Source organism: Suillus paluster, assembly GCF_016628075.1.
Source record: "Suillus paluster strain FC165 chromosome Unknown EDB91scaffold_8, whole genome shotgun sequence".
Classification (NCBI taxonomy): Eukaryota; Fungi; Basidiomycota; class Agaricomycetes; order Boletales; family Suillaceae; genus Suillus; species Suillus paluster.
This window is the reverse complement of record NW_024537568.1, coordinates 933,453-949,431: the sequence shown is the minus strand read 5'-3', so window position 1 is coordinate 949,431 and position 15,979 is coordinate 933,453. Positions and strand designations below refer to the sequence as shown.

General features: G+C 50.5%; 4 protein-coding genes across 4 annotated transcripts; 2 read left to right on the top strand and 2 right to left on the bottom strand.

Moving 5' to 3' along the window:
- Positions 1–46: 46 nt before the first annotated feature.
- Positions 47–2,304, bottom strand: EDB91DRAFT_1112710 (Rft protein-domain-containing protein). The gene is made up of 6 exons (XM_041317820.1): positions 1,722–2,304; positions 1,421–1,675; positions 1,195–1,370; positions 774–1,134; positions 182–722; positions 47–87 (listed from the first exon to the last, which is right to left on the bottom strand). The coding sequence occupies exons 1-5, from the start codon at positions 2,213–2,215 to the stop codon at positions 302–304; spliced, it is 1,707 nt and encodes a 568-aa protein (XP_041181155.1). The 5' UTR covers positions 2,216–2,304; the 3' UTR covers positions 47–87; positions 182–301.
- A 2,437-nt stretch (positions 2,305–4,741) lies between these two features.
- On the top strand, positions 4,742–5,599 carry EDB91DRAFT_836047 (uncharacterized protein). Its single transcript, XM_041328561.1, has one exon. The coding sequence runs from the start codon at positions 4,841–4,843 to the stop codon at positions 5,345–5,347; it is 507 nt and encodes a 168-aa protein (XP_041181154.1). The 5' UTR covers positions 4,742–4,840; the 3' UTR covers positions 5,348–5,599.
- Positions 5,499–6,721, bottom strand: EDB91DRAFT_1235623 (uncharacterized protein; the record flags this gene model as incomplete). The annotated part of the gene is made up of 3 exons (XM_041321340.1): positions 5,499–5,542; positions 5,864–6,325; positions 6,448–6,721. 3 exons carry the CDS (start codon positions 6,719–6,721, stop codon positions 5,499–5,501), a joined length of 780 nt encoding a protein of 259 aa, XP_041181153.1.
- Positions 6,722–9,706: 2,985 nt separating this feature from the next.
- Positions 9,707–15,842, top strand: EDB91DRAFT_1244926 (uncharacterized protein; the record flags this gene model as incomplete). Its single annotated transcript, XM_041322473.1, has 9 exons — positions 9,707–9,835; positions 9,886–10,353; positions 10,403–12,976; positions 13,036–14,134; positions 14,183–14,544; positions 14,597–14,824; positions 14,873–14,951; positions 15,000–15,233; positions 15,283–15,842. The coding sequence occupies 9 exons, from the start codon at positions 9,707–9,709 to the stop codon at positions 15,840–15,842; spliced, it is 5,733 nt and encodes a 1,910-aa protein (XP_041181152.1).
- Between the last annotated feature and the right edge of the window lie 137 nt (positions 15,843–15,979).

Genomic DNA, 15,979 nt, shown 5'->3' with positions numbered 1-15,979 from the left:
AAGTTTGAGGCTCAATGAAGTGATATACTCAGCCAACTAGAGTGATGCCTAGGTCTAAGTAGTGGTGGCAGTACAGTCATGTAAACATCTCCTACCTACCACCACATATCCATTAGTACAAACGCTTAAGAATCCACATTTTCGTCCTGTTATTCTCGTCCGATCCGCTCAGTGTTCCTTGATCAGGCCTCAGGCCTCAGGACAAGCGCTAGTCACATACAAATGCAGTTCGTGATAAAATGAGATACAGTCAGAAACTGGTGTGACATCAACAACGGTACTACTTAGGAATATGCGAAAATCAATCCGTCTTCACTGGTGCACGTTTCACCAAGTATCGGCCAGACGTTACCCACCACGTTGCAACACAGCACAGACCCATCCCGACACCCTGTGCTAAATGAGATATCACGATTGCGGAAAGTACTGCTCTACGGCCTTCCGTTTGAACTAGAAGGACGGCCCGATCATGTATTTTGGTCATGGAGATTGCCAAGTACGATATCACGGCAGCCAGAAGGAATTGCCATGTTGGCATCGAGGTCTTCCATCTGTGAGTAGTTTTATTTCTGTTAAAGAACGTCGAAGCGTATTGTGCGGCGTAGATGATACGGGCTAGCAGGTTGATTATGTTTGCGTATACCAGAGAGACATCACCGAAGCCCGATGCGTAAAAACCAATTGCGGAAAGAAAGAATGTTATGGAGAAGGCAACGAGCCACCTGATCATTCAAATCAGGTTAAGTATAAACTGTGGTGAAGGGAGGACAGACCTGCTTTGTCTTCGAAGATCTTTGGGAGTCGCGATGCTCGAGAAGAAAGCTTCAAGCACACCATTGATCGCAAGTGCAGGGATATACCACATCCAAGCTGCGAGAACTTTCGGAGCGCTTGTTGATAGGTACTGGAACGGGAGCAATAGGTGCAGAAAGATCGGAAGATAAACCGTCGCAAATACAATGACCAGGACGGAACAAGCCAGTTGGATGGAGACTAGTGACAACAAGGTCTCCGAGGCTTGAACTAGCGTACGTCTGTCGGTTTGTGCGCCAGTCGAGGGGCACAAAATTCTTGAAAAGTAGACTCGACACATTTCCTCCAGAGGCTGAAAAACTATTCGTGCCACTAGAGAACCTGCGCAAAGGTCGGACTGTCACGACACCTGTAACATCCCAGTCTGGAACGTTGGCGCACCATAGTTCACGGCGATCGCGTATCCTCCTTGATCCTGCAAAGGGCTCCACCAAGACAATATAATCTTGTCCCCCTCTGTCAACATATGTTTGACAAGGGACTGCCCAGTCATAGTCAGAGACAGATGCAGACTGCTAATGTCAAAGTATCGTGAGGCAATGAGATAGAATCTTGATCTGACAGCTGTAATCAGAGAATTGACCCTTAAACAAGTCGACGGACTCACCTGGAGTCGGACATTTCATGTGACTGTCGTGTAGCAAGACGCGTCGGCCAGAAGGTGGGGTATCCCATCTGATACACGTAACTGAAAAAAACCACAACACTGTATGCAAGTTGGCCCAGCGCAAATGCCACGAGCGCAAATTCCCCGGATGTCGTCGGGTCGTACAGGAGGACAAGATAAGTGACAAGGGTCTTGCACGTTATCCCGAGACCTTCAGCTCTTACTCTAGCTCCAGTGCGAACTTCACCCATGGCCCTGATAAGTTGAGAGAAGATGCATGCCACTGATATTTTCTACATACTGATTGTGCATTGGTTCGCTGAGGAGCTCGCTCAGCGCAGCGAACACGTAGGTCGATAACGCAACATGAAAATATGGCTGACGACGAACGTCGGTGCTGGCAAGAGTAGCATACACAGCTGTCGTAGCCAGAGACACTGGAAGTCCTAGGATAATGGGCAAGGCGGATAGATTTGCCAAAGCGGGTACGCGCTCGTCTTTAGAACTTGATCCTTGGTTATGAATAGTAGTGTCCCGCGGCCATGCTCTGAGAAGCGCATTCCTGACGCCTTCCCGACTGAGAAATAGTATGGTGCTCAAGATGAGCTCGAACTGGATTGCAGCAATTCCGTATGCTTGTGGGGAGGCTAATCGGAATAGTGCTTGATTCAGAACGAAGGTCAATAGACGAGAGCCAAGCTGGAGACCCATGAGAGAGAATAACGAGGTAAGAGAACGTGTTAACAGCCCGCCATCTTTGTCTTTTGAATGTGCTAAGGATGGTGCTTGCTTCATGGTGCAAGAGTTTGATCGAGAAAAGGTATCTCTGTGGCACACTTAATACGAATAAATCAAATTGGCAAGGGCGTGTGTTTGGTCGTGTTACGAACAAAAGCTGCATAGCCTTGTTCGCAAGTACTAAATACTACTCTTAGCTACCTAGCTTGCAAATGATAGTCTGTGACACACGTAGTCCTCCGTCTGACGCGATGTTAGTCACCAATATTTCTAGCCATCGTTTCCTCCGGTCTTTATAAATTCTAATGCAAGTGTGATGTGTCTGTTAAATCTCGTCCCTCTGCGATTGAATCCGCTGAATCGAAACAACGGGACTGGACTGCCACGCGAGGGGGGAGGGCAGTGCGCCGTGGACTATTACATGACACAGTACGAGGGATTTACATATGGGAGTGCTGACCATGGTGCGTCCATCCCTTGCATCGGGTAGAGAGATATTGTGGGGGTCAGGACAGGTTTCTGTAATGTAGGAGAACAAATGGCGGGATAAATTAGGATGAATTTCGGGCGTCTAAGATGGTGCGAGAACGGTGTATTCCACAATAGGTTTTGGTACTTGAGAACAGAAATTCTCTGTGCCGGCACGACGGTTGAGATTGGTGGATACCTCAGGCTGATGGGACCACAACCACCTGTGGCAAGGATCTTTCTATTTCCGGATCGAAATATCAGGTTGACCATTCATCCTGTGCATACAGCTTTGTTGGTCCACTTCATCGTCGGAAAGAGTGTCAGAATTAGATCCTATTGTTGCGTGGAAAAAAACTTAGATTTGAACAAGATGTATTTTGAGCAGGCACCTTGTGCGTTGTGGTTGCTCTGCTGAAGGCGCTGCTCGGCGACCTTGGACAATGGGGAAAATGTGTTTAGCAGGGTGTAGATCTGCCAGAAAGAAAGGGGGGGAAACTACAATTACACCGCGTAAGCAGGAATGGCGTGGTAGTTGACAGGATTTTTGCCAGGCTTGTTTATACTGAGTCTAGGCGTGAAAGCCACGGCCTACTTGGTTCTCGAAGCCCTTGATTTTCACGCGGTATATTCGGCTACTTTGGTTACGAGCGCCGAGCGGCAAGAAAATAAAACCTGCAGGACGGATGAGGAGAATGAGCATGGTGTCAACTCCGACTGCTTGTTCAGCAGAGCGGCGGCGGAGTCCAGCACCACATGCTGCGGTCAAATCATCATGGTCGGTGCGCTGTCCACTGCGAGCACAGCAATAAAAACAATACACCTCGGTAACTGCCACTTCTACCTGCGTCCTCGTCGCCTCAATCACGGGAGGCTCGAACCGGAATTTGTCATGAAGAATCAATCGATGTGCCACCAAACGCACGAATTTTGCCCACACGAATTTTGCAAGAAAAAAACGGGAACACTTCTGATCTTCCATGATGGACAGCCTTGAAACGAGGGGTATTTCTTCAGGTACGGGTGAGAGTTTGTCAGTACCGGTCGATGATAATGTTCATGGATTTAACTCACATCTTTCAGATCCGTCACAATACCTCAATCATCCCAGATCCGCCCTCCGATGTTTGATGCTCAAGCCTGTCAAATAATTTCTTGCGAGAATAATCAAACCACGTTGTATCCAAGATATGCCTTCGGACAGCGTCTTCCAAGGCGAGGGCGGCCAAGGACCGATGATAGTGAACTATGGAGCAACGGTCGCCACAAAGGCCATCTCTCGGCCCTCGTTTATCCCCCTTCGCGTTGGACGGGAGACCGGAGGGGAGATTGACCTGGATAATTATTTCGAAGTCCCCCATGAGGTGCAAGAAATCACTCATGGCCTTCGCCTTACATGTGGCGTTACTAGATAAGATAACAGTAAGTAACTCCAATCTACTAACTTCCGGACGGCTTTGACATGGACTTCTATGTTCAGGAATGCATCCCAGGTAAGAGCATACGGCCACTACTTACACTTACTGGGCATGCGCTGTCGCCACGCTAGTACCATCATGTGGGATGGCGCCGATTACCATCCCCCTATTTCTGGGGTCCATTCATTACCTGCCACATCTTCAATAATCAGCTGCTGTCCGAGGGGGTTATCGGGACTACTCCGGATTCAAATTCATTGTCCCAGTGATTGGAATTAGGGACCGCGGCCAGCGAGACACCGCACAACGATCGTAGGCGAAGCATGCCAGTCCTAAAATATGCAGAACTCTGGCACGCCAGCCGTGTTCCGAACATAGTCACGATGATGGATCTCAGTGACTCTCGGAGAATTCAAGGTGCATAACACGTACCTGCTGTGCATATCCCTACGTCATAGGGCTCGAGTGAAGACAAACGGACATGATTCAACCTTTTTTTTGCGTGCTCTTCCCTCAACCGTCGCGCGCTAATCACAGAGATCAACGTTCGACTCTCCGCGTTGTTCGACCCGCCCCGCTCTGCGAGTTGCGCAAGCATGGATTTTGTCCCATGTGCCTCCCAATGGATTTTACCGTTGTTCCTGGCTTAGCCTAGAGCCTTTTCGACCACAAGCATCGCCCGATTCCATTTCAATGGAGTAGAGTTCTGGGGTATCAACGTGGCGATAGGACGTACACGATAAAGCGATGACTCCTCAAGTTCTCTTCGTCACCGTCGCTTCCATTCCACCCCTTGATGGCCTCGATGCTGCTTCCATGGTTAGATTGTCATTTCGCTGTTGCCAAAGAAGGGCTACACCGTGTTGTGCGGCTGGAAGATTACCTTCGGGCCTTTATTGTCGGCCTTGCAAGTTGGCTGTGTCTGGTCTTCGCGACACAGACGAGCACCACTTGCGCATGTTCTTGGTTCGAATGTTGTCACATCATCAGGCTGGGCAGCCAGAAGGTGCCGAAGTCGCATCCATCGCACCGTGAGCAAACCATTATTACCTCAGGCGCGTTCCTCTCGAGCGCTAACTTTCTACCAAATTCTCTCTGCGCAGATCCTTCTCACTCCCAGGCTCTCGCCCGAAAAAATCATCTTGGCACACCCCCAAATAAATTCGATTATATCCATAAACAAAATGTTCCGGTGCAGGACCATGGGAACCCAGAGCCGCGGAGCGCAGAACGCAGCGACGATGCTCCACCGCATTTCCGCGAACTATGGGTGCCTGTGGATCGAGATTCTGGCAAGGCCTAGCAATTTAGGGAATAGTGGGGTATTGATTGACGGGATCGAACCGCAGAATGCGGGGGGATGTTACACTCTCGGAGGATGAACTCAAAAAGAATGCATTTTCGTGCATTTTCGTACACAGCCTGGCGAATGAGCGGGTTGTAAGGTTTATTCACTAGTTACGTTCGTTATCCTCGTGGGTTTCGTGCGGAGGATATTCTGTTCACGTTCCAATACAAAAATTTGACCTTGACAGAGGCGTGAATTTAATTTGAACTCAAAATGTTGGATCAATCAAAGATGGCAAAGGCAATAATGCATCAAGCAAATAGACCCAGGTAGACGAACAACGAGGTATGGACAGTGCTATAGTACAGAAAGACGACACAGGCAAAGACGAGATGGGATGCATGTAGGTTGAAAACAAGCCCTCTGTTTAATATACAAAGGACACATCACAAAGGCACGTTACGCGAAATCAAGAAATTAGAGGGAGAAAGGTTGTCCTTCGAGATGCCATGCACCTCATCTAGTCGTCACCGTGATTCCGCCCATTCAGATGCCCAGAGTCGCTCGACCCACCGGCTGAAGGCGGCTTGCCGTACATTTGGGGGTACGGAGCATAGTGAGGGCTCATCATCTGCATCTGGCCGTCTGGACGATGCGGATACATATACCCGTACGACTGCGGCGCATATGGAAGGAATGCAGCCGGAATGTACTGGGCCATGGATGGGTAGCCCTGTTCTGGATCTTGACCAGGGTGCCCGTTTTGTCCAGGATGAGGCACCGGCGTAATCGCATAGAACTGGGGATAGTATGCTGGGGAGGCCTCACCAGGCTTGGGAGTGGGCGACCCCGGGAATTGCCCCGGGAACATGGAATACCCTATAGGCGCCATATAAGTCGCCTGTAAAGGCGGCGACGCCGATTGGGCTGGCACTTCCGTCGTGACGGGAATGCTGGGTTGCTCGGGCACATCGCCAATGTCGGCATTGGTGCCTGCACGATCTCAACGAGAGTCAGAACGAAGAGGAACGAACCAATCAGATAAGAGCATGGGCGGAACGAATGCACGAATGGCGTCTCAGAGTATGGCACAAATAGAGGGATTATGATCTTACCTTTGCCATCGCGCTTCTTGTAGGGTCCCCTTTTCACGCCTTTTTTCCTCTCCTTGCGCTGGGAATCGACACACTCTTCAGCGATGCCGTATTTAACGCAACGGAGGCAAGGACGGGCGTCGTCACACTTCTTGCATGCCTTTTGACAGTTTGTACAAGCGTTCTTGACCTGCCTGCGCTTAGAGCGAAGAGGTTGTGTGGCGACTAAACCGGGTGGGAAAGGATACATGTGCATGGGCATACTAGAGTAGCCATTAACGGGATGAACGGTCATTTGAGGCTGAAGGTCTGTAGACTGCGCCTCAGCGAGGTCGTCGCCGTCTGGCGTTTGATTGCGCTCCACAGAAGACATGCTGCTGAGGGCGAGAGAAGAAGAACTGATGCGTGGCGAACCCAACTATAGTGATGAAGTTCGAATTTGTTGATATTTATGGATGAATAGGAAATATAGCTGTGGGTAAAGACACGAGGTAAGTAGAAAAGACGGTGGAGGGGCGGAAGAACTAGTACCGGAAGATTAGCTCAGGGCTCTTTGCCTACACGAGTTCGACACACTTTCGGCCCTTGGTCCCTGTATCTTGCTCACGTGGTGGGAACCGATTAATGCTGTAGGTGGGTGAAGGTTGACAAGTTGGTACCGAAGATACGGGTGTGAGTACAAAGGAGAATTGTAGGCAAAACCGAGTACGGCCTTGAAGAGGATAAGAACATCATTGGAGATTGTCAATAACGGCGATGTCAGTTTCGATTGTGAGAAACCTACATACCTTTAGATTGATGAATGAGACTTTCGCTGAGCTAGCGGACTGTCGGTGATGGAGTTGGAAAGTAAGAGGGGTCGGACGATGCGCTGAGTTCTAACAAAGATCCTTTATATCCTCCAACTTTTCAGCCACTAGTACCGGAGAACGACCTAGAACGACCCTGTCATATTTCTTTTCATTTCAGATATTGCAGACATGACCAAGTCTACTTTAGCCTTGCCTCTAAAAACTAATCTGCAGTTTATGTGGACCAGTTTTAGATAAGTTTACAACCCAACAAGCTTGTCACCCCTTTCAAACCGAAAAGCCACCGCCGGTACGTAGTTCCATCGGCTATTTTACGAGATCCCGCTTTCGGATTAAACCGCTCGGTAGATTATTTGAATCCTTGTACTACGGTGACTGGATGTGATATCCTTCTTGTAAGCTTGAACTGTGGTCAAACGGAATACTACTAGTAGTTGACTTACTGTGACATATTGTGACAGTGACACCGACTCAATGGTAACCGATAGTACTGGTTGATGTAAACCACAGTCATTGACTATTTTTGATCTCAAAGTTCAAACCAGCGAAACGCCCATGGCATCTCCGTGCGTCGTGGGTTCGCATGATGCAATTTTATCCACCGGAATTGGCCTGGCTCCGCGCGTTTACTTGGAAACCATTTCAAGCCCGCGATCCTACGGTATTCCCTTTCGGGTTTGCCTGGGCTAACATACAATGTGTCCTTCCTATGTATTCGCAACGCCCACCGTTTCTTGCTGCAAAATATGGTGTAGCTAATCTCCTATCTGCCTAGGACCTCTCGTTTCAGAACAGCACTAGTGAGTGAAAAAGTACACAACCACCCATCCAGTTTGTTCTCGTCATATCTTACGGACTCCGCGCATCTTGAATCAACTTGCATCAGCCGACCTTGTGTAATTTCTCAAGTCATTGGTCAAGCGCTTTGAATAAGTCGGCTCCATTCAGCCGCGCCTCTCTTGGAGCACTTATCAGAACACAGCTACAATTCAGTTGTCCAAGACGGCCTTACACGCTTCAAATAAGGCTCTATTGCATTCCTACCCTCTCGTGCTGCGTCGTGCAGGCGGTGTGCCGAGATTGATTATTATGACAAGTCTGTCATTCACATCTCAATGGCGTCGAGTTTCTCGTTCCGCATTTGCGCTCATATATATCTTATAAGGCGGCCGGATCCTTTGTTTTGCCTAGAACCTTTACCCAAGATACCGTCAATGACAATGCATGCATGTTTCTAATCCGCCATTCCGCCGTTTTCGACGGAGATGACACACTTATGACGCTTTTTCAGTTTTCCACCTGCTATCCGCGTTCGGTAACACCATACGCCTTACCAATCGCCAGCAACCAAGTTACGCATACTCATTATCGATGACCGCTCTGGATTTCCACCCTCGATGTAGAAATTGCCTTGCATCACAGAAGGAGATCAGCTACTCGCCAAAATCATAAAAATCCCTCCTTTCGGCAGAGGTCGTAGTAAATTTATGTCACAGATCAGTCGTTCGCTCGCCAGCAATTGAATTCGATTTTTTATCCTTCCTTCTTGTTCTCCAATTGCACTGGGTCCGCACCGGTTCCTATCATTTTCCGCCGAGGTTTGGAAGCCGACATCGTGTTCTTCGAAATCTATTAGGAGCCCAGTTTTGGTTTCCTATCCTTCTCGATCATTGTGAAAGTGTTGTCGCCTATCCCTTCAATTGTTTATATACCATGCACGAGGCTCGAGTCATATCCGATAATCATATCTTGTGAAGCGACGGGTAGCCTGCGCAAAAATGGGATATGAAGTCCCTTCACAACAACCCGCATCCTTCCAGTATTTTTGATCACGATCATCTTCTGCTTCTACAGGGACGACCTCGATCTGTCTTACGAACTCTAGCGTTGCCCACCCACGCCGAATTCGTGGGATCGATGACTGGTCAAAAGACACGATGCGGCTGTATGGGAGTGGACCTAAAGACTTGTCGAGTCTTAAGGATCTTCATATCTCCGCATACTCCATAAGTATTTCTCACCATTCACGTTGCTCATCAGATTCTCGATGAAGTTCCTACATTTAATTATGTCCACTACTTTGTGAAGGTGGGTAGCGATCTATTACTAGTATATAGTGGTCGGTGTATCATTTCGGCAAATGTAAGCAATATTCCCCAAGGACAATGGGAGCTGGTGGAAAGCCATTGCAAGCGCAAATAGATCCAAATAACGGGCTAAGGACCAGTGCCACTAGGACTAAGAGAGCCAGCACTGCAGACTCTGAGAGTTCTCTGCTAACGTTCTTGCTAGTCGTCGTCAACAACGGCGACCAGGGTCGCCGTCGCACCATTCAGCAACGGCCTATAGGTATCAGGATCTGGTCTACGTTTTTCTTTTCTTTGTTCTTTACCTACCCGTGTTGCTTTTTTTGAGCTCCACGGTGTCGTTTACGTGTTTCTCTCACTCGTCGTTGGTCTTCCTCTGGAATGTCGGCCACGTCTGCGCTTTTAGAGAGCCAACGTGAGCACGAAATTTACCTCCCATTGACCGCCCAAGGAAACGACAAGAAAATAGCAGATGATGGCTTAGATACATACCAAGTTCATAATACACAGGTAATATCACCTCAAGTTCGTGTCCGAATCACACTGAACATCCTAATCAGCCACGGCTCCATATATCAGCGGCGCCGCCCGACGACGAATTGTCGCCGATGCAGACAGACCCCGAAATCCCATCGCGTTCAGGATCAGTCTCGTCTTCCCTTGACCCGTACTATTTTGGCATTCAGACTCCTGCAGACTCGCCTGCACCGCAGTTTCCTGAACCAGGATTTCTCTCCATGACGCCTGAAACGCGCACCCCAAATGAACCAGTTACGCCAGGGCGCGATCCTGCCAACATTGACAGGATGGGCCTCGTGGGTGTAGGCGAGCTGGCTACCCCGCGATGGGGTAAAATACAGAGGCATCCACATGACGAGGATACAGATATCCATCAGGAGCAGATTCACGGAGATGATGTCCTTGAGGAAGATGTCACGGAACTCGTCATTGACGAGGTCGAGAAGGATGGTCCCGATAGTCCATGGACCATCGAAGCGGTCGACGGCGAGTCAGACGGCAAAGATGAGGTATGATTTTGCCACATCAACATTATATAAACTCACAGGTGGTTTGTAGCCAACGGACGTAAACCCGGTTACCCGTACTCTGCGTTCACGGAGATCTATAGCGGATGAAAGTGGCGGCGAGGAAATTTTGTACCCCCGCAAGCCTTACGGTTCCGACTTCTTGCATCCCACCATTTTACCTAAACATCCCTCTGCATCTCCAGAAGAGCCACCCTCGCCACTTTTGCCCCCGCTCCCTACCGAACAACCCTTCCTCAGTGGCTCGTCTGCTCCCAGCGCATTTACTCCGCTGCGCAAGGCTAAGAAGCGCACGTCGGACGAGTTTGAGATGGATCATACAGGCTCTCTTGTTTCCAAACTGTCGGGTGTTCCCAAAGATCGCACTGGCTCAGCAGCCAGGGATAAGGATGATAAATCTGCATCGACGCGCAAGCATCGCAGCATCGGGTCCAGTGTTTCTGGAAATGCCTCTCGCGATCGTGCCCGGCGTCGGGAAAGCCTCAATGTCACTGCGCCAGCCAAACTTTGTGACGCACCCCCTCCAATGGATCCTACACCTGTGCGCTCGGAAAGGGAGAAACATACGCGTCAGCTTTCCGGTGGATCTTCGTCGTCTGGCCATGAGGCTGCCCTTCACGCACATTCTCGGCGTGTGCATACCACGGACTTCTCTCACCTCCCTCCCTCCCCTTCGACAACCTCCATCCAACATATTCTCCGGCACGCTGGCAGTGCTACCAGTACCACCAATCCACCTTTACGTCCACCCTCATCTCACAAGGACATCGCAGCGCCCCAACCCCAACCCCAAGCTCATTCTTCACCTAATGTTGCACACTCGCTCCTCCGCGGGACACAGGAAGGTTGGTCGGGCTTAGACGACGATGCTCACGCTGAGGCTCTGCGTAAGCTCGACGGACTGTCGACGAAGACCGCACGTGCACGCGCGAGCGTTGGGAGCTTTGGAAGGCCTTCGAGTATGAGTCGCCCTGGGACGCCTGCTAGCACTGCTGGCAGATCTGGAGTGCACTGGGAGGGTGTCAGTTCCGACGGTGGAGGCAAAATGACTCGCCGGGGCAGCACCAAGGACAGAAAGGAGGAGCACCCTCAGCGTCAGCCTATTGGCCTTGGTATTTCTTTTTCCGGGGACGCTTCGCAGGAGCATACCGAAGTTCGAGGTGGTGGGATTGTCAGCAGCGACGAGCATGCGTATAGCTCATCTGGTGTTGAGAAAACTCCGAAAAAGCCGGGTTCTATGAGTACACGCTTGAGTTTCACTCCAAAGCGTGGGTCTGCGTCATCCACTACATATACAAGCACCCCAACGAGTTCGCGTGATTCCGCATCCATGTCAACGGCCACCAGCATGACTTCAGTATCTGGCCCTTCGGCCTCTGGTCGCCATTCAACTGGTGCCGGCAAGGGAAGGCGGAACAGTGCGGGTAGTGATATTTCCAGCGCATACTCAGGTGGTGATGTGGCAGTGTTCAAGGACCGTCAACCTTCCTTCGCCGCCAGCGGTGAAGCACTGGAAGAAGATCGGGTCCCCCCTGTCCCACCGTTACCCAAGGACTTATCTACTTATCGGTCCCCACCCCAATCCTCACATGGCATTACATTCCCTCCTTCTGGCGCCGATGAGAGCGACGTTGACCGCACTATGTCATTAGAGGTTCCCCCGGGGTCTTCGAAGCCACTCTCACATTCGCACGCCCAATACTTATCGTCTGGGAATCACGGAAGCTACTCCTCTCCCGAGTCTGTTCCTTCAGTCACTAAGACGCCCTCGAAGAAATGGAGCTTCTCTGCACTCAATATCAAGCTCACTCCGTCGATGTCGTCGATGAAGGGGAAAGATTCACCGTCGAGCAAGTCTTCAGGCTTCCCTCTCAGTCCCCGATCGGTGCAGACGTTCGGTCAGCAGTTGCGGAAGTCGGGATCAAGGGAACAAGCGCTTTCTCCTCCCGTCGCTCCTGGTGCTTCTTGGTCTCCTGGTCAGCCAGATGCGATGACATCTGCTGCATCCCTCGCCTCCATGTCTTCTGTCGGGTCTACCCGCACCCCGAAGTCCCCTGTTGTCTTATCGGGCAAAGCACCTAGCCGCCCTGAAACGGCTTCTAGTGTCAGCCATCACACGACGTCCGCCCTGTCTGCTCCTCATAATGCCCCACTCAGTCCCTCGTCCATGCGACGTCAGCAATCTAAACGTCTCACGCCATCGTCCATACCATTCTTCCGTCGCTCATCCTCTCAAAGCATGCAAATACCCCCTTCAAACCAAGTTACCATGTCCATATCACCGACGCTATCATCAGGCAATGGTGCTTCTGCATCCCATCACGTCAAGGCAAGCCGCTCTCCAAACAAAGAATCAAGTCGTGGTGTTCCCACTACTCCCGCCTCTTCACAGAAGAAATCGTCCGTGCTTAGCCTTGGCCTTCCCTCATTGCTGAAATCTAGTTCACGGAGAAGTCTGCATGGGGATAAGAGTGATACTGGCACTTCTAAGGAAAGCAAGGAAAGTGCGAGGTCCAAGGATTCGGAGAAAGAGAAGTCGAAGCAAGACCAAAAGGATCGTAGTGAAAGCAGAATATCTGTGTTGATGGGACGTAAGAGAGGCAAGGTGTGTGCCACCCCGCTGTTCATCTTCGGAATGAATCTGATAATACTGTGGGCCTACAGACCCTATCGTCTACAGATCCAAAAAAGGGTGCTTCTGCGATTGCCTTACCACCCATGCAGATGTCCGCATTACCTGCCACCACTGCTCAGCGTGTTGCGAATCTGAAGAGCGGTTCGTCGGCGTCTACCCCTGCATCCTCCATTACACGGACACCATCCACGTCACGTGTGACCTCTCAAACTGTAAGCTCAATGCAAAAGCAGTCAGATGCTTCGCTACGGAGTCGAAACCAGCCTTTACCCACGATTGCTGGGTCACCATCTGTTGGAACCACTGGGTATAGCGTGCCAAAGGAGTCAAAAGATTACCCGCCGTCAGTGCTACTGAATTCGATAGGTGGCATGTCAAAGGAAACGCCCACCAAGATTCCCCGCATTTCGAGCCGTACGTCAGCTGCAGGATCTCCTGGACTTGGCAGTGCAACTGTATCCAGTCGTCGCATTAGCCTTAACGTTACCGCGCCTTCGACGGACCCTTCACCCACGCCTGGTGATGCTGCAATAAACGAGTTTGGTGTTCTGGAGAATGGCGACGCACAAGTTGCGAAGCCATCGGGCGAAACGGCATCAAGGCGACTGTCTGTCCGAGCTTCTCCGTCCATCAACTCCCGAGTTCCAAGGCAAGTCTCTGGGCCTCCATCCTCTGGCGGCATCCCTCGAAAGTCCAATCGCGACTCGGTCTCCTTCAGCGCTCTACGCAAGGCGTCCACGGGTTCTGTGGCCTCCACTGCCTCTGTGGCCCTTCCTAGCGAAACAACGCACTCGCATAGGTTTTCGGCTTTGTCTCCGTCAAAAGGTTTGAAACTGCTTAGCCCCAAGATTTCTCTCTCCAGTCGGTCTTCGAACAACCACAGTTCAACGTCTAGCGCTCAGCGGGCTCATGCAGGGACTCCTGCGTCAAGTCGTCAGTCGCTATCGACCCCTTCTCCAGTCCCTAGCAACATCGATGAAGAGGAATTCCTCGGCGACGAAGAGATGATGCAGTACATCAGACGACAACAGACTAAGAAGATGGCACACGGGGCATCGCAGGCTGAATTGGACGATCTGCTCAAGTTCCCAGAACCAATACCACCAAGCCCTGGCTTGTCGCCTGAAGGTCAGTTGTCTCTTTGCCCAGGAAGTCCAATCATTGACTTTCACGCAGAGGTGTTAAATTCTTCCCAGGCTCAGTTCCTGTCCGAATATGAGAAGGAAGAGATTCTCAACTATCCCCAGGTTTACTGTATCGGTTCTGGGAGCCCGAAGAAGAACGCGCATCCTCAGATTGTCGTCAACAACTTCGGCTACGACGATGAACGTGGCGATTACCAAGTGATCAATGGGGATCATCTCGCTTTCCGCTATGAAATCATGGATACCTTGGGCAAGGGCTCGTTTGGTCAAGTGCTGAACTGTAGAGATCACCAGACGGGCGAATCTGTTGCGATTAAGATCATCCGGAATAAGAAGCGTTTCCATCACCAAGCACTGGTGGAGATCAAAATCCTTGATAATCTTCGTAAATGGGTATGCACCCATACTTGCTTCATTCTCAATGATTTATCGACGCGTCTTCCAGGACCACGAAGAGAAGCACCATGTCATCAAGATGACCGAGCACTTCTACTTCCGCAATCACCTTTGCATCGCCATGGAACTACTCAGCATCAATTTGTACGAATTGATCAAAGCAAACGGGTTTGTTGGGTTCACGACCACCTTGATACGACGCTTCACCAGCCAGATGATATTATCTCTGTGCTTGATGCGGCATCATCGCATAGTGCATTGCGATCTCAAGCCAGAGGTTCGTCATTCTCGCATTGCAGGCAGATTGTCTTGTGACTCTGTCTAGAACGTCTTGTTACGACACCCCGCGAAGAGTGCCATCAAGGTCATAGATTTCGGCAGCAGCTGCTTAGAGCACGAGAAGAGTGAGTTCATATTCACGATGGTCGATCAATCTTACTGATCATGGGCAGTCTATACTTACATCCAGAGTCGTTTCTATCGTTCTCCTGAAGTTATCCTCGGCATGAACTATCACATGGCTATCGACATGTGGAGTTTAGGTTGCATCCTCGCCGAGCTATATACCGGGTTCCCTATCTTCCCCGGTGAAAATGAGCAGGAGCAATTGTCTTGCATCATGGAGGTCTTGGGGCCCCCAGACAAGGACTTCATTAATCGTAGCTCCCGAAAGCGACTCTTCTTCGGTAAGGTGGCTCACATTGACCTTCATTCACTCCCCTGACGCTTTCCAAGACAACAATGGCGCACCCCGGCCTGTGGTGAATTCCAAGGGTCGTCGTAGACGACCTGGAACGAAAACGCTTGCTCAAGTTTTGCGGTGTCAAGATGAGGACTTCGTAGACTTCATTGCGCGGTGCCTTGTATGGGATCCTGAGCGAAGGATGAAACCTCAAGCAGCGCTGCAACATAACTTCCTCCGTGCAGGACGTCGAAGCAAGATCACTAGCTCCTCGCCAGCTACTACAAAGGCTTTGCTTTCTTCATCCAGCCTTACCAGCTCCCGCACGACCAAAGTTGCTGAGACACCCAAGAAGTCGCAGATCAGTGCTCCCACTCCTTTGACCGCCAGGACTTCACGAACGACCACGAACGGAGTACCCTCCACTCCAATACACACGACTACTGCAGGATCATCATCTCGGACGTACCGGTCCGGCCAGTCGCATGGCCTTTCCACCCAATATTCCAGCCGGACACTCAGTGGGTTCGTAGTGAGTCCTCAATCCTCGTCGGAAATGCCATTCGAACAAGAGCTTATGAGCTGGCTGCAGACAACAGCCTCTTTGAAATGAGCGGTGATGCAATCTTTATGCGAACGCCTTTTTTTCGCTGTGCCTTCTAACACTTACTCCTTGAGAAATTTTGCTGGTTGCTAGAGTCCTACATACAACAACAAGCTGGCCTTCCTTCTTCATACCCGGTCTGCTGT